At 46.2% G+C, this 22,506-nt stretch overlaps 1 protein-coding gene across 3 annotated transcripts in view; it reads right to left on the bottom strand.

Moving 5' to 3' along the window:
• Window positions 1-11,768: 11,768 nt before the first annotated feature.
• Window positions 11,769-22,506, bottom strand: part of SLC4A11 (solute carrier family 4 member 11) — a 97,697-nt gene continuing 86,959 nt past the window's right edge. For all 3 annotated transcript variants that reach the window (XM_034064761.1, XM_034064763.1, XM_034064762.1), the window contains 3 exons: window positions 20,910-21,105; window positions 18,323-18,492; window positions 11,769-15,413 (listed from right to left, as the gene is read on the bottom strand). In XM_034064761.1, coding sequence (XP_033920652.1) covers window positions 15,350-15,413; window positions 18,323-18,492; window positions 20,910-21,105 — 430 coding nt within the window. In that variant the 3' untranslated portion in view covers window positions 11,769-15,349. The remainder of the gene's footprint in view (window positions 15,414-18,322; window positions 18,493-20,909; window positions 21,106-22,506) is intronic.

Below are 22,506 nucleotides of genomic sequence, written 5' to 3'. Positions count from 1 at the left end.
CTCCGAGCTGACGGCAGCAGCACTGACACCTCCAGTGACAAACCAGAACATGGTGTCACAGACAGGATAAGCACACACTCACCCCGACCCCGGCTCTCCCATCCCAAAGCTGGGATGCGGCTGGGCTCACGTGCTTGGTAAGAAGCTGCTTCCCAAGTCTGCCTTAAAGACACACTGAAGGATGCTCAGGGAAAGCTCCTCTCCACTTTTAAAGGAGCCTGCATTGCCTGCCTGAGCATCTGCCTGCTTTTCCAGCAGGATAGATACCAGCAGCCCATGGTATAAATGCCCACATATGATGTGCTGCTGCTGCTGTGCACTTCTGTGCATCCACACATTGAAATCCCATGCAGCCACATGCATATTCTCATATGTGGCTATCAAAGAGCATGTGACAGCACAAGCCTCAGCCACAAACATGTGCACGCACATCACCTGCATGCCTTAACACAGGAACTTAGAGCTGTGCCTGTAAATCCATGCACATGGCATATCATGGAAACACACGACCCTATGTACATACACACAGGAGCATGGTGCAGAGCTGCAGGGTGCAGTGGGAGCGTATTCATCACATGCAGCATCCCCAGGGTACCACTCACGGTCAGAGCATCCCAGCCCATGCCCGGTGCTGTGAGCATCACCACACACACACACAGCAGAGAAGCACAGAGAGCAGGTACCACACTTCCACCCTGGTGTATTCACCCCTGTAAGTATTTCCCAGCCATTAACTTTAGGGCAAGGCTCACCCCTATGCCGGGCTCCAAGCATCATGCACATCCTGCATCCTCTTTCTTGCTCCAAACCCCTTTTTCCCCTTGAAGGGAGTTTCATTCAAATCACAGCAGGATTCCAACCCCTTCCTCCCCTTTGCATCCCATTCCTCAGGCTGGGGCTATGGGGTCCCGCAGTTACCTGTGCCGAGGGGGTGAGACATCCTCCAAGCGAGCCCCTGCGAGCTCCGGGCAGGGGAGGAAGCAAAGAGCCACCCCCGGAGCATCCTTCTCCCCTCCCCGCCTCGCCGGTCCCTCCTACCGCCCTCCCCTCGCCTCCCCCGGGCAGGGACCCAGATGGTCCCCGGCTCCCTCTGAGCCTCGGGAGCTGCAGGGATGGGGTCTGCAGACACCCCCGGCCCTGCGGCTGTGGATGGGGGGGACACCGTGCGGGGACCTCAAAGGGAAGGCTGGAAGTTGGGAGGCAGGCGCAGGAGGAGCAGCCTGAATCTCGGGAAGCAGGGCACAGAGAGAGGCTGCTTCAAAGCACCATTCCCCATTGCTTGTTATGATTGATATTTAACAGGAGAGGGGTTTATTCCTTATTCCATGCATTTTCCTTGCTTTTAAGCATTCCTGTCCATGGCAGGGGTTGGAATTGGATGAGCTTAAGGTCCTTTCCAACCCAAACCATTCTATGATTCATTCAGCTCCGTGCTGAGGAGCAGCAAACAGCCAAGGAGAGGCAGATCCCTAAAGATGAGCCATTCCCTTATCCCAGAGGGAACAAACCAACAGGCAAAGAGCCTCTGGACATCCACATCCATTTCCCTCTCCACCAAATGCTTTGGTGCTGGGATGCTTTGACCCAGGGCATCAGGCAGCTGCTGCTTGTTCCTCCAGGTAGAAAGAAGAGGAGCAGGGACATCTGCATGTAGTTGTTCCTAAAGGCAGTTTTCCCAGGGGCTCATCCCATCTGCTGCCTCCCTAAGGAGAGGACAACAGCGTAAGGCTTCTCCCATTGCACAGGCCACATCCTGCACCCCTTGGGGCGATGGGTGTTCAGATACAAGTGATGCAAGCAGCGGCTTTGGAGCTGTTTGCAAGCTCCTAAAGTGTTTCCCATTGCCCTGCCCCATGTTAAGCACTTTAGGAGCAGGATGCACATCCCCATCCCTGGTGCCACCAGCTCCTTCATCCATCCCTGCAAACACCCTGGCACCCTCCAGCTCTCCTGGGGACATCATGAAAGGCTGATGATGGCAAAACCACCCTTAGACCTCTGATGTGCAGAGCTCTGCATCACCTCGGGTCAGAAGGCACCAACCCCAAGAGGTTTTGGGGAGCAGATGCTACCTGCATCTGCAAGGACAGCACCGATGAGCTACAACAGGGCTCTTAATGCAGTGCTTAACACCAGGGTTTCTCCTTTGCTGCTCAAGCAGCACAGCCTGTGTGGGAGGCTGGCTAAAATAGCTTCCTCACCAGGGCAGGCTGTGTGGCAGCGCCAGGTTTTCCTGCTCCTTGCATTAAAGGTGGGTTATATCCAGTCCCTCATGAGCAGTGATGTGCTGGGATGGATGGGGCTGATACACAGACACAACCTGCAAAGCCTGGTCCTTGTTGGTCTGAATTCACCTGTATCTGGGCAGGAAAATGCACCCAAGGTATTGGTGTTTCCAAGGGGAAAGAGGGATCCAACCTGGCCTTGAGCACTGCCAGGGATGGGGCAGCCACAGCTTCTCTGTGCCAGAGCCTCAGCACCCTCACAGGGAAGAGCTTCTGCCTCAGAGCTCAGCTCAGTCTCCCCATGAAAACCATGTGTGTATGAGCTGCCCTGCTTCCCACCTCTGGGAATGGGGTTTGGCAGGGAGGATACAGGATGGGGATGCTCAGAAGGGGATTTTCCAGCTTCCCTGGAGGTTTCCTTTGAGAGAGGAACACAGCATCAGCTCCTGTGCATTAGGAAGGAGAGGCAGGGAGGGATTGCTTCCTTATCAATGTGCTGCTGGGAAGTGGTGCCTAATGCACAGTGCTCAGGTTCATGTCCTGGCAGAGGAAGGAAGAAGGTGCATATAAAGGTGATGAACCTCATGGTCCTTTTGCTCTGGCCAACTCCTTACACTGTTTATGGCAGAGCCTCAAAATCCTACAATATGGAGCAGAATTAACCTTCCTTTATCCCATCCCAGCCTCATTTCTGTAGGATACAGCCTATATCTTCTCCCTCCCCAAATCCCTGTGGGTCTGGGAACACAAGAGGAGGGATTTTTCCCACTTTTTTCAGGGGAAATTTGGGATGCAAGCAAATCCCTGGAGAAACAAGAGCAGAAAGCCACATCCAGCTCATGGGACACACACTGAGGGGCTATAGGGCACGTGCTCTGTATGAGCTCATTTTTGGGAGGCCAGAAGGGAAAATACCAATTTCTGTGTGAAGGAAGGATTAACAATAGCAATTCCTCTTCTCCCTAAAACCCTTAGGGCAGCACTTCCCCAGCTGCAGGCCATAGTGACCTTCTTAAGGCACTTGTTCCTTGGGGTATCCCTGGAAGCACTGATTGCATTTAGTGGCAACTAGGGGAGGAAATGGCCAGAGCACCTTAGCTCCATCATTTGCTCTCAGGCTGATAAGAAAACACTGATTTGAAGGAAAACGATGTTGCTTTATCAAGATGGACAAATTCCGAAGGAAATTGCCCTAAAAAATAAAGCTGAGAAACTGAAGCCGTAAAATAGCCAAATTTTCCCCCCTTCATCTGCAGAGGGAGATGCCCGACGTCCTCCCACTGTTTCATGAAGCCAGTGCCCACATATATTCTCCCATCTTCGTATGCAAATGACCATTAAAGTGGCTACTTTATTAACTATTAGTTGTTAATATTACAGCCTATTAACTCTAATGGCATGGTAATAGGCACAGTTATTAATATGCAGATTCTGAGAAATCTCATTAGCTCCAAGGTCCTCAACCTCTCAATGTCTTCAGGACCAGCACCCAGAGTGATCTTCCCTGTACTGCAGCCAGAGCCTGCCCACATGGGCAAAACACATCACTCAATGCTATCAGTTATCAAGGAGCATCACTAAGGATGGCCCTTGCTACAGGGAAGTTCACCATGAAGTGGATGGGGTATCTAAACCCTCTCTGGTTTGGAAACTGAGGGGCTTTACCCACTGTCACAACAGGGTGGCCAATAACCCATGTGTAGATACTATGGTGCTTGTCCATGGTACCAGCATCCTGGTTGTGACTGGGAGTAATGATGGGACCCAAATCACTTAAAGCATCACATCCCCTCCTTGGATACATGTCCTGCTTTCCCTCTGAGTCTTCCCCCTCCCCAAACCAGCCCCATCTTCTGCTGGTGAGCATTAAATCTCAGCTCCTCACTAAACAGTACCTTAATGGTATCCAAGGGATGTTTGGGTCTCCCAGACATGGATCCCCTGACTTAGGGTCCAGCCCAACATGGCCAGTCTCAACCCCTCAGCACATGGGCTGGGTAATGGGGCTGGCAGATGTCTGTGGCAAATGAACCAGAGCTTGAAGGGAAACTGAGGCACTCAGGAAGTCCTGGAAGGCAGCAAAACTGTGTTTTAGCTTTCAAAACACACATATAACAATAAACACAGTTTTAGAAAGGACAAAAGTGTTCAAAGAAGAACCCTGAGATAAGACACGACAGTGTTGAAGTGGACCAGTTTTGGTTGGACCAGTTTGGTTTGAGGCCCTGAGCCCAGCTGAGCATCCCTGCATCCTCCCATCTCTCTGGCATCCCTCTACACCACAGCAGCAATGGGGATTTTCCTCCTTGCACAAACCCATCCTCCAGAGCAGAGGCAAATAGCAAGGACATGGCTCAGAGTGCCCAGTGGGGACCAGTACCATAGAGGTGGCATCGGTAGCCAAAGGATTTCAGCATTAACAAGTTACCAACATACCTGTGACTTAAAACTCTCACAGTTGGGTCTTTGGTTGTTTTGTTTCCTCCTGGATCTCCATAAAACAGAAGGAAAAATGAACTTTTCAAACCTATGTATAAAGGCATCCCTGGGTGCGTAGGGACTGACTGGGAATGTGCAGGAAAACGCCATCCAGAGGAGACATCCAAATAGCTCCTCTCAAAACAGTGTTTGCTGAAGAGGAGTGGGTATCAGAGCTGTTAGGTTGCAGCCACACTCCCTCTGCTGGAGTCTGCACGGACAACAGGCAGCTTTTAGTGCCTAAATCCATAGAGATTTGTCAATTTGGGTTCTTAAAGGACTATCTCCATGTCCCATCACAGCTAAAGCCAGCACAAGCACCAGTGCCTCACCCCTATGTCCTGCAAAGGGGGCATTGCTGTAGGGGAGGATGGGGATGAGCTCAAGGGACATTTGCTACAGCATGGGGGTGAGGTGAAGGGACATGAACCCCAACAGCAAACCTTTAGCCTTGCAGACCCTCATTGTCCACCCTCATCTGCCTATGGTGGGTGCTAAAAGGACCTCGAGGGGGAGCTGATGAAGCCAGCAGAGGAAACCCTAAAGGCTGAAATAGGAGAGGAAAGGGTGAAAACCAAGTGATGAGGCTGAGGTTTCCAACACAAACCCTCACCCATTTGCCAGGCTTTTATTAGCGAGCTGGTACCATTAGTGCCCATTATTGATTCAAAGCAATATACGTGCAGCATTTCCACCTACCCTGCTCCCATCTGCCATCCCCAAGGCTTTGGGTAGAGCCTGACACATATGTACAGGTGCTGATTTAGTGTTTTCAGCTCAGATAAAGCCATTCAATGCCAACCCAGCCCCACTCAATGCGTGGTCCTGGTGTTACACCTCTGGACCATCCGTATTCAAGAGGGAGCATCGAGCACTCCTGGCCAAACCTATTCCACAAGCCAGCAGGATACAGTCCTCTGGAGAGCAGCAGGAAAAGGGAAGGTTGTTTGAGGACACGATGGCAAACACAGAGCTAGAAACATGAGTGATGCCCATAGGCAGGTGAGCTCCCAGCTCTCTGTCTTGCCTGGGGTTTCTCCTCTCATATAGAGCAAAGCACCAAAGAACAACCTCAGAGCAGACATCTCTGGTCCATGGCTTTGGGGCATGAGATAAGCTTGCATCGACGCATGCACCCACTTGCTCCTCATCTCTATCCTGAGGGTTCTCCATGCTCGGTGCTGAAATGACTGGAAGTGGAGGTGGATTGAGGGTCTTTGGAGGATGGAAGTGGGTTGGGATGGTGGAGCCAACAGTGCAGCTTTGGGAATGAAGCCTCTCCTTGTTTTCTTCTGTCTGTCCCCTAGATGGCACCTGCTCTCAGCAGATTAAATCCCTGATGATAAACCAGCAGGTTTTAGTGTATGGGCCTGCCAGAAAACAAACAGAACATCCCATCCCAAACATCATCATCATCATCATCAAGCAGCTACAATTAATGGCTTTTTTGGCTCTTACACTAAGAGCTTCAGATAACTGACCCCTCACTGCAACACTGCAGCTGCTTTCTCTCCTGGTGCACCCCTGGGTCCTCAATCCCCCCCCATAATGAAGCAGACAGGAGCTAATGGGCTTTTCATCACCTCTTCTGCAGTAGAATATGCATATATGGGAATAGTGACAGACCCCATCAGACCTGGAGCACTCCAGGAAGGTATTTCAGTCCTTTACAGGGCTGGGAAGTGCAGGGAGGAAAACATCAACTCCCTTTTCAGTTCAAATCAATGCAGATCTCTCCTTTGAACCCTTTATCCATCTGATTTTTGGCCAATACCTATTTAACCCCTCCTGCAATGTCCTGGTGGGGAAGGAAGGACACAGTAGGGAATCATGTCCCAATCTGACCCCTGCCTTCCCCCCCCCCGATCTGCACCAGCCACCACTGACACATAAACCCTCTATTATTAGACATCAGCTTTGATCAGGGCCCTTTGCACCTCGCAGGGTTATGGCATTGCCAGGCTGCCCTCAGTCACAAGCAGATGCCCATCTGCTAAACCTCCATTCAATGACCTCCATACATGTCCTGGCTCCCTGCTCCTCAGTTCCCATCCCAAGGTGCTCACTGCATCCCTCTGTATTTATGGTCCTGGTGGAGCACTGAGCCCTTCCTTGCACCCCACTTGAGCCCAAAGGTGCTGTAAAGCATCCCCAGCTTTCCAAGGCTGCTCCTGGGCACCAGGCAGGGACCTGAGGGCTGTCCTAGGGAGAGACCCTCATGGGCTGGAGAAAGACATCCACCATAGAGAGACCATGGGGTTGCATGGGAGGCTTTACTTCATGGGTGCACAAACCACTTCCTTCCCATTCTTTGGTCCTGTTCTTAGGACTTCCAGTCTGACCAGGAGGGAGCAGGCTTGGGTAAGAACACTCCTGGTCTCCAGTCACATTGCAAGAGGTTTCCTGGGTGTTCAAGGCAATTCCCTCACTGATGCAATCCTTCATCCCAGACTGAGACCTCAAAAGGGAGAGATGTTTGCTACATGGCCCTCTCCCACCCACCCCAAGGTGCTTCTTGCTGCCAATAGAAAGGTCCTTGGACCAGTTTGAGGACCAGTACATAGCTTCATTTTAGCCCTTGCTGTGAAGGGACGTAAGCAACCTACAGCCTGAAGGCAAAGTAGAGCTGCAAGAAGGGTCATGAGGCTCCCCAGGCCCTGCTGCTCCTTCACTCTGCTGCAGAAGGGGATAGGAGGTCACTGGTGCAGCAAATACAGCCTGACTGTTCCTTCACTGCCACAGGGACTGGTGCATGGCAAAGGACCCCAGGTCAGAGCAGCTCAGGTCTCACATGAGGCTGCCAAAATGCTTAACAGTGCAAGGGCTGCTTCCCTCTTTTCCTGTCCATGTATATTTACTTACATATGTGTGTGTGTGTGTACATATATATATATATATGTATATGTATATATATATATATATATGTATATATATATATATATGTATATATATATATAAGGGTCACCAACATCGCTTCTAAGACAGCTCATGCTGCTGAAGGCCAGAACAAGACCTCTCCATGGAGGAGGAATCCCACAGGACATGGAGATGCAGTGGATGGAGGCAAGGAACAAGTCTGGACCCTGGCTCTTCTCAGATGATGCTGTGAGCCCTACATGGTCATCCTCATTCTTACCCTTACCCCAACCTCAGCTTCATTCACATGCAAAAAGCCCCTCTTTCTGCCTAGTGAGCTTTTCCTGGTGGGTTAGAGGGGCTGGGAGGGCAGCAATCCAAGCCTGGATCCCAGTGGGCAACCAGTAAGTTTACTGCTTGGAGAAGTGGATCCTTCTCAGGCTCCCATATGACAAAACTCTGTGTTTTGGGCTCACCTGTGGGTTGGATGATACCAAGGAAGTCAGAGCCACAAGGTCCAATTGCTCTGAGAGCATCACATCAGGTAAAAGCTGCAGTCATTTCTTACCCTTTCCCATTAAAGGATGAAGGAATCCCCTGTTTGGCTCCCTGGGATCCCATGGGTTAAAAACACATGTCCTTACATTCTAAACATAGAATGCTACAAGTGTTGGGGATTACACAATACTTCAGCTACTACAAGGACCCCCATCAGTTACACACATCAGCACTGGGAGACAAGTCTAAGCTACACTGGGAACGTCAGGTTAAATAAAGGACACTGATTAGGCACAGAGTAGAAATATATAAACAGTATATTTCTTTTTATTTTGCTTTTAAATACAGAGTTTCCTTATCCAATAAAGGAATTCCCTCTCCCTCCCCCCCTGCCCCAAGCAACTCTTATCAAAAGAAATCATTCACTGTAAAATCAACACTAGATAGAGGCATGCGCTTTAAGAGCGGATTTAGCAAGTGCAATATCTATAGGCCATATCTCCCTAAACAGGAACATGTGCTTTCCCTCACTTCAAATAGTCCCCAGCAGACTGTGACACAAACCTCCTGGTCACCAAATACAGACATGTTTAACCAGTTATGTTCCATGGGACATGATGGAAATCAGCCCATCGCTGATCTTCTGCATGGAAAAGGGATGTGGGATTTGGACATAATGAACTCCACATCCTTGGAGTTTATGCTGCATTTACATCCCTTCCAAGGGATGCAGGAGGGGAAATGAGGGTGTATTGAAGGTACAGCCCCTTTTAGGTCAGACCAAGGGGAAAGGGGGTTGGTTTGCTTTAATATTCAAGCGAGTGTACTTTGGAGAAGTGTTTCTTTAGCAGCTGAGCTGCTGCACTTCAATAGGAGAATTCCTGCTTTATTGGGTGACAACAACTGTGTAGGAACAAGGTACAGCTCCACATCAGTAAAGGGCAGAGAGAACAGAGGGGCTAAACACCTCTGAAAATAACAGGGCACTAAGCCACCTTCCTGACTAAATCAGAGCAGCTCTGCCACACATGAAAGGCTAAATCCTCAAAGGGTCAACAGCATGATAAGGAGCCCACTTTACAGCTGAATCATGCTTTGTTCCATGGGAATAGATCCATTTAGACCTAGCTGGGCATGAGCATATCCCATGCACATCCTGGTGGCCACAGCTTCTAAACATGGGCACTTCAATGCAAAGTTCTAATTATACTTTGGCATCAGAAGGGTTGGAAATGGGAGGTGGCTGCTAACACCTAGGTGGGCAAATGGAGCTCCATAATGAAGATGTAAATCACTTCTAAGAGCCAATTCATGCTGGAACTCTGCTGGGGATGCAGTCTGGAATCAGCAGAGCTGGGCCCAGGTTTGAGAGGTTAATAAATATGTGATGCTTTAAATAATACAAGGGTGGCTAAGACAGCTCCTGAGGCAAGCGGCTCACTGGGAGCAGGATACACTGCATGAGCTCAGTCTTGTCAATCAGATGTCAATCAGTCACCTCCTGCAAAGAGACCACTGGAGATGCTGTTGCTCATAGCACCAAGGGATGCACCTCTTGTTCCAGCCATACCCATCAGAGACCAGTATGACTTGTAACCCTGCTATCACTTTCTATGGACACTTGCAGAAACCATCTAAGCCATCCCATCATGTGAAACATATCTCAATTTGATACCTGGAAATAGCGTGCTGAGACACCCATGCTTGCTTCTAGCAGAGCAAGAACTGATCTCAGCCCTTCACCCGGCCTCCCAAGCACTGAAACTGATACTGCTGAATTTGATATGCTGATTTCCTGCAAAACCCTGGTCACGTAACAAATACTTCACTGCTGGAGAGCTCTTTTGTCTCCATGCTAAGAGCAGAACTCCAGCATAGTGCAGGTCAAGGAGGACAGAATTCAGTTGCAAGCTGGTTTTTCCAACTCTTCACTGTTTTGTTCGCCTTTAGGACTCCTGCAGCTAGAACAAGGGATAGCGATCGCTTTCACAGCAGCAAGGATCTGACCAACCGAGATGCCACATGCATCCCCTCTTCTCCTCCTTCAGCTCTCCAAGTCAGTGAGCAGCTCCTCACAGCAGAGATGCAGATGGGGAGCAGAAGGCAGCATCACCCCCAGGACAGGCTCTTAACATTTAATGTGACATCAAAACAGCGCCAAGTGATCCGAGCTCATGCAGTTTTCTACAAGGGAAAGGCAGGCACAGCCAAGGATTGTGTGTTTGCCTTTCAAACCAAGACAAAAGCTGAGGAGGAAAGTGCTAATTTGTATTTCTAAAGCCTGTACTCCAGCAACTCCCTCGTCTGTCTGCTCTTTACACAATATTGATGGTTTGCTCTTTGCAACCAGATCCGCAGCCAGTAAATGTAATGGGCAGGGTTTGGTACTTAAATGCCTTAATTAGATATGAAAACAATTAGAGAAGACTATTCTCTTCTAACATCCACAGGCCCCAGCACAGATAGAAAATGGGGCAAACCCATCCCATTATGTCTATTTAAGTTGCTCTGGAAGCATGACAGATGAAAGGAGCACAGCCCAACTAGAACACTGCACTATAAAGTAATCAGCTAGAGAGACGCAAGAAGACAGTGCAACTGTAGGACAATTATGAATCCTTTGTAATTGCTTATTATTATGGCAAAGTGAGTCCCAAGTGAGCTGACACTGCCATGCTGCTGCTCAGCCGCAGGCTTGAGTTCTCCAGAGGAAAATTCCCATTCTGGCAGCATTTGCATAGTGGAGATGTCAGATCCAGCTTCCAAAGAAGGGCTGGGAAAGATGAGAACTGGGGCAGGAGGTGACAAAGTGGCTTGCACTGAAGTTTGAAGGGGACAAACACAAGAGGTGAGCTTGAGCCAGCACTGGTTCTGCCCATTAACCTTACAGGTGGTAGAAACACTGATGGGCAGATATAAAACAAGACAAAAAGTTTGATCAAGGAGCAACATGAACATGCGTCAACAGATAGTGCAGATACATGCTTAGTGGGACACAGACTGGGAAAAGGTAGGTGCTTTTGGTGACATGGCATGTCTCAGTTCCTTTTCTTGTTGCTGAGAACTCCACAAGCAAGAAAACCCCTTCCCTCCCACACCAAAGCATTCTCCAGCTATATCCAGCTTTGGCCAACTTCATCTTTCTTCCAAGAGCATCCACAGAACGCAGTCCAGCAGCAGTTTCTAAAGCAGCCAAATACAATACACACAAGTTTACAGTTTCAGTCTGTTGGTGCAGCCGAGGATGTGGACCTTTGGGGAGAATCATTTGAGCTACAGTATATGGAAATGTGACCATCTACTGCATTTCCTTCCAGAGCATCCCAGTTCACGCAGGTCATCAGGAAGTATGCATCATGTATCAGTCACTGGGCTCATCCTGAAGCACGTCACCAGCCCTGAAGCAAACCAGCTGAATTCATTTACTCCATGCCCATCCTCTCTTGCAGCAGTGTACTGATGCATATCCAAGTAGAGCTTGACATTTATTAATAGCCTCCAATGTTGACGCCAGGGTATTTGGGGATTGTTGCTAGTGAAGTTGTCAGATTCACTTCCTAAGCAATCTAGAAAGTGCAATGCTGCCTGATCAGCAGTCCATGTTTTCACCGGCTTCCCTTAATTTACATGGAGAAACACATCTATTTCCATACAGAGCGTGTCAAGTGTATTTTTGAAGGCAACAAAATCAGTCTCAGACCAACAAAGCTATTCAGGTATAAATCCAATTTTAATTGTCAAGATAATGTCTAGCTCCTACATTCAATGCAAGGATCAAAACCTACAAGTTTAAGGGTAGAAGTTTATCCTATCCTCAGATTCTGATCATTTTGGCAGCTGTCAAAAGGTAACTTCCAAAATCCACTTGTTTTAGAAGCCTTTTTCTACCTGTGCTTCCAGGTGAATATCGTGGACTCTCCTGATAGCCATCAAGATCTCTCAAACCCAGTTCTTTGGCAACAGTTATACATAGCATTGTGCGTATATAAAGAGCTTATAATAAAACTTCTTTTACATTCTAATTGTCTTAACCTTCACAGAAGTATTAAAGTGCTCAATCGACTCTCAGCTCCTTCCCTAGTTAGCCTACTTCCTGGAAACGCCTGCACTTAAGTCAGCAAAACCAGAAGCAAACAAGAAGAGAAAAGGTACTTGTATGAAATAAAATCCTCTGCAGGATCATTACAACCCATTATTAGGCAAGAAGCCTTGAGTCTCACGTCTCCCTTCTACCCATATATTAAGACATGGGTCCAAATGTTCAAGAAGTCTAAGCCAGCACAACTTCTCTTCCCAAGCTGTGCTGATTTCCCATCAGTTGATCCTTTGGCCCCTGACTTCTGTAGAAAGAAAACCCCATGAAACAGAATCCTATTGATGCTACAAAGCAAATATGAACACTGAAGTCATTGTGGTAAAGCAACAGCAATAAAAGATACAAACAAGAGTGGTGATGGATATTTAACACTCACACCCCCAAGCTATCTGTATTTTAAATTATCTCAGTTAGCAACATTTGACACTGAAATGGATGCTGTCCAAAGGGCTTTAAATGGGGGCTTTTTTGGTCCTTCTAAGCAGGGGATGGAAGCTACATCTCAAAGCTATTTCCTCTGGCAAGACCTGCATGCCAGTTCATCCTACTATGCTCTGTGCTGGAGGGATTTTTACCCAAACCCTCTGCTCTTCCTCAACAAGCAGCAGAGCCGCATTCCCTTGGACACATCCTCTCCTCCCTCCAGCCACAACATCCACAGTATGGTTTAAACAATCTCACAGGGTGGCTTCTTCCTGCCAAGAGATGAGACACCAAAAATGCAGTGCCAGGACACGTGTGTTTAATAGCTTACTCAACCAGAGGATGCACAAACACTTTTCATTCTAGTTTTGGTTAAACCTTTTGACATCCATGAGAAAAGCATGTTATTTAAGCATCATCAGGCCTTTGCACTCCCTGTCTTATAGCAGGTACTGAACTGTTTGCTGTCACCTACTCTTTTTCTGTTGACTGAAGATCAGACATGCTTTAACCGCCTCTGCCTTCACACTGCCCCAAAATCCTGTTTGCTGACTGTCTGCACCCTGCTTCTACATGTAGACCTTCATAACAGCTATTATTGATCTCACCACATCTATGACTCAAAAGCCAGGAAATCTTGATGAAGGCAGTCAGAATCCACACACAGATTCCTATCTGCTGTCCCATCACTTACCAAACATGGCATAAGTTACCCCTGCTGCCTCCAAGACAGACTGAAAGCCAAATGTGGTGTTACCTGCTGATGTACTAGGGTGGCCATCCTGACCCCAAGACTCCAAAAAGAGCTGGTGAGTGCAGTATGAACATCATGCTTTCAAAGACACATAATGCTGTTTTGCTTGCTGAGTGCTCTCTCCTGTGATTGCTTGGGGATATATAAACCACGGCCATGTTCTTGGGAACACTTACTGATCTCCTCCATCAAATAACAAAACAGAGATGAAGGGTTTCATAAGAACCTAAAAACTCAGTTTTCCATACATGTTTTAAAGCCCTAAGCAGCTACATTAAGATGAAATAACACCTGATATTTAGTGTAAATACACCAAATCTTCAGTGGCTTGAATCTGGCTTAGTTTCAGCATAGTCCTTCCTCATAACACAGCTGGTCTTCCTCATCATGCAGAGGAACACCCAATCAGTAGGGCATGTGCTGGTAAGAACTCTACACCATTTACTGGGCAAGCAATTGGTAGCTAACACTTCTCCATGCTAATAATATATTTGCATTTCATTTCACATTACTTTTCTTCCCTCATCTCTACTCTTTTGAAAGTTCATTACCTTCAGAGGTCCACATTTTTCAGTAACACTTTACCTGCAATCTGTAGTGTGCAGCAAAGGGCAAGCACTGAACTAAAGGGCAACCTGTTTCACAGTACTCCAAATCAGAAAACTGACCATAATACAAGCAACTTTAAATAAACTGAAATACAAAAAGACAGCAGAAGCTAGATTCATCCAGAAATATAATATAACATCTGGGAGTGGGGGAAACCAGAGATGAGCTACAAAACAGAAACAAATGAAATGACTGACAAATATTGATTAGGCAAAAGAGGAAAGCTTTCATTGCATGCTGTACATTAAAATTAAATGCAAAATTCACACGTTGGAGCATCCAGACAGAATGATGAAGGCCTCAAGCCACGGGAAGGAGAAAGCAAAGGAACACCTTGAATGAAGCAACACCTGAACAAAAACAGTAACTGAAAAGTGACCATATCACAAATGAGAAAAAGCAGCACTGAAGCAGAGAACGAGTATTGTGGTCAAGACATCATGGGTAACACTGCACAAAACACTTGATATTTGGAAAGAATCAGGCCTATTTGTATATCTATGCAAAATATATACACAAATCCATATGTATATATGTACACATAGGCACTACTGTACATATGTATATGCAATCATTAACACAACTGCCCTTTGACAAGCTTCAGCATCTGACTCTGGGTGCAAGCAAGAATGTTGCAGTTGTGCAAAACTACACTTCTGTCTTTGATTACTGAGAAGTAATGGTAGAACCATCCAAAATAATTCCCAAATAGCTTAGACCCAGATGTGGTTTCATCAACATCTCCATGCAAGCCCAACTTCAGAACATTTCCAGATCATTTGTAGGAATTACATATTCATCCAAAGCTGTGGATTGTATCAGTACAAAATAAATCTGTCTCCAGCCCTGCTAATCTGAAGAGATGGCCAAACATCTCTCCTGACATCAGTGGTTTAGCATGAGGCTATCCCACCCAGAATACCAATTTGGGAATACTGGTTGCATGGGAAACTGAACTCTAAGGCCGGAACAGGACTGGCATTCTGTAAAAGAAAGGTCAGTTGCTGTCCTTATAGTGTTTTAGAAGAGAGGGACACAGTGCATAAGAAGAGAGATTCCCCCCACCCTCAAACAAGGGACTACATGACAACTCTGAGGATGCATGCTCCAGCCATACAGACATGCTGATCTTTGGGGTTTCCAGTTTGGGGATGTGGAAAGTAGCATTTTCCATAAAGCTTGCTTGCCTCACAGCTCCAAAGAGCATCAGCCTCCCAAGTCCAAGGCTGGTTTGGTCTGACACTTCAATGCTCAATTGATCTTTGATATGTGTGCATTACCAATGCTTGATTAGAGCAGAAAGAAAGTGGTGAAAGAAAGAACTGCAGATAGATTGTTCTACGCTTCGGCAAAGCTGCCTTCCAACTCTAACAGAGCTGTCCTCACTGCTCTGTGTGCAGGGGACCTCGTTTAATGTTCTGCATCCATAGCATCCAAGTACTTGGCTTCGATGATCCTAGGGAGCAGGTTATACCTAGGGTTGAATCAGAGAGACAGCATTAGTGCTTGCTTATAGCCATGTAACATTTTCTCTGTCTCAAGACTCTCAGCTGAGTTTATCCATGGCCATGCATACAACAGATTCACCCAACTGAAGGGGACATGAAATGTGGCAAACTAAAACCAGCCAATCCTGCAGGCAAACATAGTATTTAGAGGAATAACAGCACAGAGCTCCTCCTGCAAGAAGCTTCCTCATTTCAGCTGAAGAAGAAAGAGAACATCATCACCCTCACAAGAGAGAAGTCACTTGCCTAGAGCATCCTGTCACCAAGGTGCCACATCTCACCCAGTCCTCTGCTATGCTCCTGGTTTGTGCTGGGGAGCCAGTTAGGAACTTCCCTCTGCCTCTAGTTTGCTAGTGTATTAATTACTTTGCCAAGAATCACCCTCTATTTCCAATTACAACTTTCTTCACCACTTTCTCTATAGTGGGAATGTTGGCTCAAAGACCTGTGTACAAGGACTGTCTTGCACTTCCTCAGTTCTCTAAGTATGCCACATCACTCCCTTCAGCTCTCACCATAAAGAACCTTTAACAGACAACCCTGAAGTCTTAATCTTTAGAGAAGCACCAAATATATTAGCAAGACTTAAGACCATGACAAGAGGCTAAAAAGGGGCTGTGATATCCCTCCAGCTGCTGGTAACACTCCATCCCCATCCAGTGTCTGGGTTCTCTGTTGGAGCATAGAGACAGTGATTCCCTCACTTTAGGGGTTTCCCTCATTAAGTCCTGCTGCAAGTTTAGTTTTGAAACTTCTCCTCACTTAACAGGAAGCTATTCTTCAGCTATTAAAATAAGACACAAAGCACTAAAAAGCCTGGAAGGGCCCTCTCAATATCTGTGCAACAGATCCTGAACAGCACTTACTACTGAGAATATCAGCATCTGCTTAAATGGACCTGTCATGAGACAAAACTGGGAGCACAAAACCATGGGAGAACATATAAGCATCACAGAACTTGGAGAGAAGATTCTTCCTCTCCGAGAAACTAAAATCCAGTCATCCCAAAGTTTTGAATCAAAGCCAGGAACTGGTAATACCCAAAGAGATCACTTTTTCTCCCCTGCAATAATGAGAAGCCATTGAAATCCATTTACTTTCACACTAACACTACACCACTGGTGCCTTGCCACTAACAACACAAATCATGGGTCTAATGCTGTTGGACAGATGGAGATGTGGGCTTAAAATTGATAAGTAACATAACTGTTTTTCTGGACAGGACACTGAGCCATGACTCACTCATCTGGGTTTGATTCTAGACTTTGACCCCTGGCTGTTATCCCATCTCCTCTTCCTTCCTTTGCTTCTTAAGAAGAGAGATTTCATTTCTCCTCCTCTGTCTCATCTATTTTTAGTGCCAAATCTTTGTGAAAAAGTCACTGTTAACTACAGAGCTACATCATGGTGCTGCCTTCTCTGCTGGAGTCCAAAGGAACTACAGGAAGGCAAAAGAAATCAGAGAGGAAAGCCGAGGGCAAATCTCTGTATTGTGCCTGGTAGCACCATCTTTCCCTTAGCAGCAGGGCTGGTTATCCAGCTACTAGAAAAAGCTGCTCTGTAAAGGGAAATTAGTTAGCAGCAGAGCTAGTATAAGATGACAGGATCTTATATACTTAAAAGTAAAGTGATATATGCACCACTAAATTATCTAGCTCTTACTACAAAACCAGGTTCTTTGACAACACCCTCTCTCCACACTGATTTAGCTTATTACACTATGTCCAATGTGCTTGGCAGAGTGACCCCTGTTTATTTCTATACTGAGCTGCTCTGTGCAGAGACCTGCAATTCCCACAAGAGCCAATCACCCAGCACTGCACATAGCTGAAATCTTTACCAGCACCTTCAACAGTCATCCAAAGTGATGCTTATGTGATGGGTGGGTGACAGACTCTCACCACAGGAACAATACTTTCAGTGTTTTCCAAGACTGTTTACCTCTAAAAATCCAAGCCAAATAGCTCTAACCTGATCCTCTTAAGGCCACGGTAGCTTTGACATTTGCTTTTGTTTTGGAAAGAACTGGACTCATCTTTATCATCCAAGGAAAACACCTCAATAGCTGCTTTTGCAGATTATCACATTGGTAGCTCTGAACTTTGAGATCAGACAGCAAAATCTCTGAGACTGCAAGTTCAAAGACAACCAGATATCACCGGATACCATCCTGACCTAAAAATAATCAAATGGACTGGAAACAGATCTGTTCCTTCCAAGATCTTATTATGGCTTCTCATTATAGCCAAAGGATGGAGAGCATGAATGATTTAACTGGAGAATGATGGGCACTCATTGTTAATGAACATTAAGGAAGAAATTAGTTAAATTTCTCTTTATTCTCTCTCAAGACTGCAAGATATTGGCTGGTTTGACCTAACTGATCATTGGCAATAGCATTCAGCAGTGCAGGAGGTCTGAAAGGTCACCACAGCTCTGGATAAGAGATAAGGAAAAGTTTCTAGCTCTGCTCCAAGCACAGGGCTTAGGAAATCAAATTACAAAGCAATTTGACAAAGAGAACACTATCAAATACCACCTAGGGCAAGGCTCAGCTTACAGCTTCTCAGGAGCACCAGGCATCTTACAGGCACTGCAAAGGGAGACTTATTTGCCTCTCTGCTAAGCGCACGAAAATCCATGCCAGCACAGAGCCTTGTGCACAACACCAGCATCAGTGAAATCACAGGCTCCCTGCACTATTTCTCCTCAAGCCTGAGCAACTGGTAAAGAACAGGTCACCATCACCCACCTCTAGGATCTGGCTAATTCAGGAGAATGATGGTTGTACTTCTAGACCACTTGAACTTCCTACAGTCCAAGCCTGAAGGCAAAAAGTATGAGAGACAAAAGAAGTGCAGCCAAGCTTCATTACCTGATTGGGATCATCCCTATCATGATGAGTGGGAAGATCATCTTCATGTAGGGCAATGGTGACATGCCAAAACCACAGAGGATGAGGAGCTGCAGGACCTGCAAGCCTGTGAAATAGTGGATCTTCCTCTGGGGCACTCTGCGGATGTAATGTGTTGGAGGATAAGCAGTCTGGGAACAGAAGAATTACATGTTAGACAAGCAGAAACCCAGACTTGTGACTGCAGAATGTGGCGCAGGCTTTCGAACACAAGGGTTTTAAAGAAGTCGTCAATTTATACACACACAGAGTGCATCAGCATCAACAAGTTCAACAACAGAACATAGGGTTTGTAGGGTTAAAGCAAGTGTCTTAAAACACAGCATTAGCAGGAACACACAGAAGATGACTGGCACTAGAAACCCACAGAAGAAAAGACACACCACAGAGCTAAGATTGCCTTTGGGAGCATCTGGAGTGCAATAACATATCTTGATAAGTGCAGTAATAAGATTCCCCTGAGTAGGATTATCAGGGCTTTGCCTGTGGGCATGTGCAGGAGGATGTGATGGTAAGGAGATGCATTCAGGTTCTGTTACTGCTGGCTGGTTTCTCCACCTGAAAAACAGCTCCTCATTATTTTATAGCCTTCTGACCTCTGCTGACCAGACTCCATCTCCATGCTCACCCCTAGTAGTCCCACTTCTTTAGCTGAACCAGATGAGGTTGGGGAGGTGCAAGAAGAGGCTGTACTCACAGCACTGATTTTCTTAAGTCATATCAGATATTAAGTTTTGAGAAAGAAGGTGAGGGGGAAGTGACATTAATAGGCTAAATATCACTCGTGGTTTCTTTTGACAGTTCCTTGCTCATGTCTGAGCACAGGCTTTGACTCACTGTCTATACATCAATGAAGAGTATGAGCGACTGTCTGCTGGCACCGATACAGACTCAATGGATTTCAGATTGTGCCATGACTCATTAAAAGGTTTCCAGAAAAGGGAGATCTCCATATTTGAGAATAGTTCTTAATTTTCCAGCTTGGAAAATTCCACACTATTTCTAATAAAGGCAGAAGTCTCATTCTACACACATCAGTAACCATTCAATCCTCATTCAAAAATGGACAAGACAAATGTAATCCTTACCCAGATTTCACAGTTTTTAACCTCTGGGATGTAATATGAGAGATCAAGACAGATTAGCAGAGATGCAGAGCCAAATATTGAGCCTATTAAGCCCTTGACCATCGTTACATAAAAGAAGGCGAGATGGAAACTCACAGTTGCTCCCAGGTACCGCCTACATTGCAAAGTAACACCTTAGCACTTGTAACAGAGAGAGCCTGAAAACACATATTCCAGATTTGTTTCCATCCCACATCAGAAGGGCTTCAATAACATAAATAATCTCATTCTAAGTTTAAAACCTTATCTTCTGGCATTTCACATGTCAAAATGAAAGTGTAAAACACAGCAAAAAAATCACCTGTTCTGAAGTTCTATGGGGAAATGAAAGATCACCGTTTACTGACATCATGCCTGTGCTTTTTGGTATTTGTTATTATTGGTTTTAAAACACATGGCCCCTGCAGCTGACAGCATCACAGAGGTGTTTTAAAGCTTACAAACATCCTACATTCAGTGAGCAGCAGTTTGTGCAACTGTCTTGTTTCAGAAGGCATTGCCTGTATCTCTTTTTGGTTTGGTATACAACAGGGTCTTCAGTGGTAGCAGCTATCCTGGCTCCATCCATGCACTAGCTTTCACTTTCCAGAGACAGAAGCCCCATAGCAATTCTGAGCAGACTGAGAAGGACTATATGTAATATTATGTCCTAGTTATAGGACAAATGGGAATGGGTTTAAAGCTGAAAGAGGGGAGACTGAGCTGAGCTCTTAGGCAAAAGCTCTTCCCTGTGAGGGTGCTGAGGCGCTGGCACAGGGTGCCCAGAGAAGCTGTGGCTGCCCCATCCCTGGCAGTGCTCAAGGCCAGGTTGGACACAGGGGCTTGGAGCAGCTGCTCCAGTGGAAGGGGTCCCTGCCTATGGCAGGGTGCTGGAACTGGATCAGCTTTTAAGGACCCTTGCAACCAAAACCATTCTATCATTCTATGATTCTATATCCAAGATATCAACTCTGAACATAACAGCTCAAACACTTCTGTGGCAGGGAAATGCAGAAAGCAATTCATTCAGAATTAGAAGACAGATGAGATGCAGTGCCATTCTCTGAACAATTCAGCTACCACCTCTATTTAACTCAAGAATAACCATGCCACTTTTCTTATTTGACACTACATTATTCTCCCACTTATTTGTCCCCTTTAATGAAAAAGGCATCTCTTGCTCTTGTCTCAGTGGTGGACCAGGCTAAACTGGAGACATCAAGTCTCATTCCTGTTTTGCAGAGAAAGGTAAAAGGGATGCAAAGTGCAGGTTGGAGTTGGAAATCAACCTGCTGAGAGCATGAGTTTTAGAGCTAGTCCCACTCCCAACACCAGCACCTTTCCATGTTAGCTCCTGCCACAGTTTGGTGCCAAGGTGGTAAAATAAAGGTTGTAAATGTTTCTTTTTCTGTTCTACCAGTCTGGTGCCCCAGTCTGTGTACCTGTTCTTTGAGCAGGAGTGCCACCCTTTCAAAGAGCTGGTTCCCATCAATGGAGGTCAATGCAATGTAGAGGAAGAGGCCATAGAGCACCGGCTTTGGGATCCACTGGAGAGGGAAGGGGAGGAGCAGAAGGGAAAGGCCAACCAGGAAATTTGCCACTAGACTTGTCAGCCGGGTCTCCTTCACACTCACAATCCTGGAAGTGAAAGAAGAAGGATTATGGAAATAGGATAATATTGCAGTATCCACATAAGGTTATCACTGGGGCTCACTGTGCATAGGTGCAGGATACGTGCCACTTGGGAAAGGGAAACTCATCTCCACTGCACTGAGATCAGCACTTCTGGCCTCGTGCTGACACTGAGAAGGCAGAGCTCTGCTGGATCCAGGCCAGGCACTTAATCCACAGCTCAAACACAGCAGCTGGAAAAATGCCCAATTCCCCTTCTGCAAAGCTCCATGGACCCTATCCTGAACTGATTTGCCCTGTAAACTAATTCTGTTCACATTGAAGAAAAAGAAACACCAACAAAACCAGAACCCAAAACCAAACTAAAACGCCCAACTAGATAAGAATCCTTTTCTTGAGCTGTAATCCTTTCCTCAATTTACCCAGTGCATATGCAATTGGCTCCTATCCAGAAGAAACCTCATTGACTTCTACAGGAACTAATGAACCTCTTGTAAAAAGAAGTCTGCACTTTATTGCCTACGAGTCAGCATTTCTGATGTATATAAGCATCTCCTTATTTATACAGAAGGGAACGCTGAGAGCACTATGGAGGGAGCTAGAAAGCCAATTCTGCTGTGGATAATAGCAGTTGCACTGCAAATTGCCTATTACCATGCAAAACATGTAATTAATTAATGCAAGTTTTCCATAGCTGACAGAGCACAGATTGATTTTTGGGGGGTGGAGGAGTGGGGGTGATTGACAGGAAAGCAAACAGCAACTTTCAGAGCCCACATGGGGGATGAGGGGAGGTTGCTCTGTTTTCTTTTCACTTCAGCTAAACCTGTGAGCATCTCCTCCTGTTTTGAAGCAAATTACCAGAAACAGCAGGAGGAAAGAAAAACCTCATCTTTTAAGACTACTTGTAAATAAAGAAAGGGAGGATTCCTAACTTCCTCTGAGAAGAGAAATCCACCCCTTCAGTGGATAAGCTAGTGAGTAAATCCCCCTATTATCAGGAGTAATGAATGTTCGTAGGCTGTTTTGGTGTCATCTAGTGGCCTCATTCCCTGAACGCGAGACATCATATCCCAAATAACCCTATACCCTAAATATCCTGAGGATTAACACGAGAACCAGCCATGAGATCTGTCAAAATACATTTCCTTCTATTACATATGTACTGCTGGGACTACATAATCCCTTCTGTTCTAAAGATTGCTTCTCAGTGATTTATTTCAATATTAACTTTTTGAGTCTTGCTGATAAAAGTAAGGTCAGGTTGAACTTCAAATCTGTGCATACATTCAAGAGCATAATGAAGCTGTGGGGATGAAGGAGCTGTCCATGCTTGTACTTAGAGAGAAAGGGAAGGGTAACAGCCTAAGGCTCACTCTCAGGATTTGGATAACACGGCAGAATTAT

The sequence above is a fragment of the Melopsittacus undulatus genome, chromosome 7 (genome assembly GCF_012275295.1).
Source record: "Melopsittacus undulatus isolate bMelUnd1 chromosome 7, bMelUnd1.mat.Z, whole genome shotgun sequence".
Taxonomy (NCBI): Eukaryota; Metazoa; Chordata; class Aves; order Psittaciformes; family Psittaculidae; genus Melopsittacus; species Melopsittacus undulatus.
The sequence above is the reverse complement of the archived record's forward strand: the minus strand, read 5'-3'. Positions and strand labels throughout refer to the sequence as shown.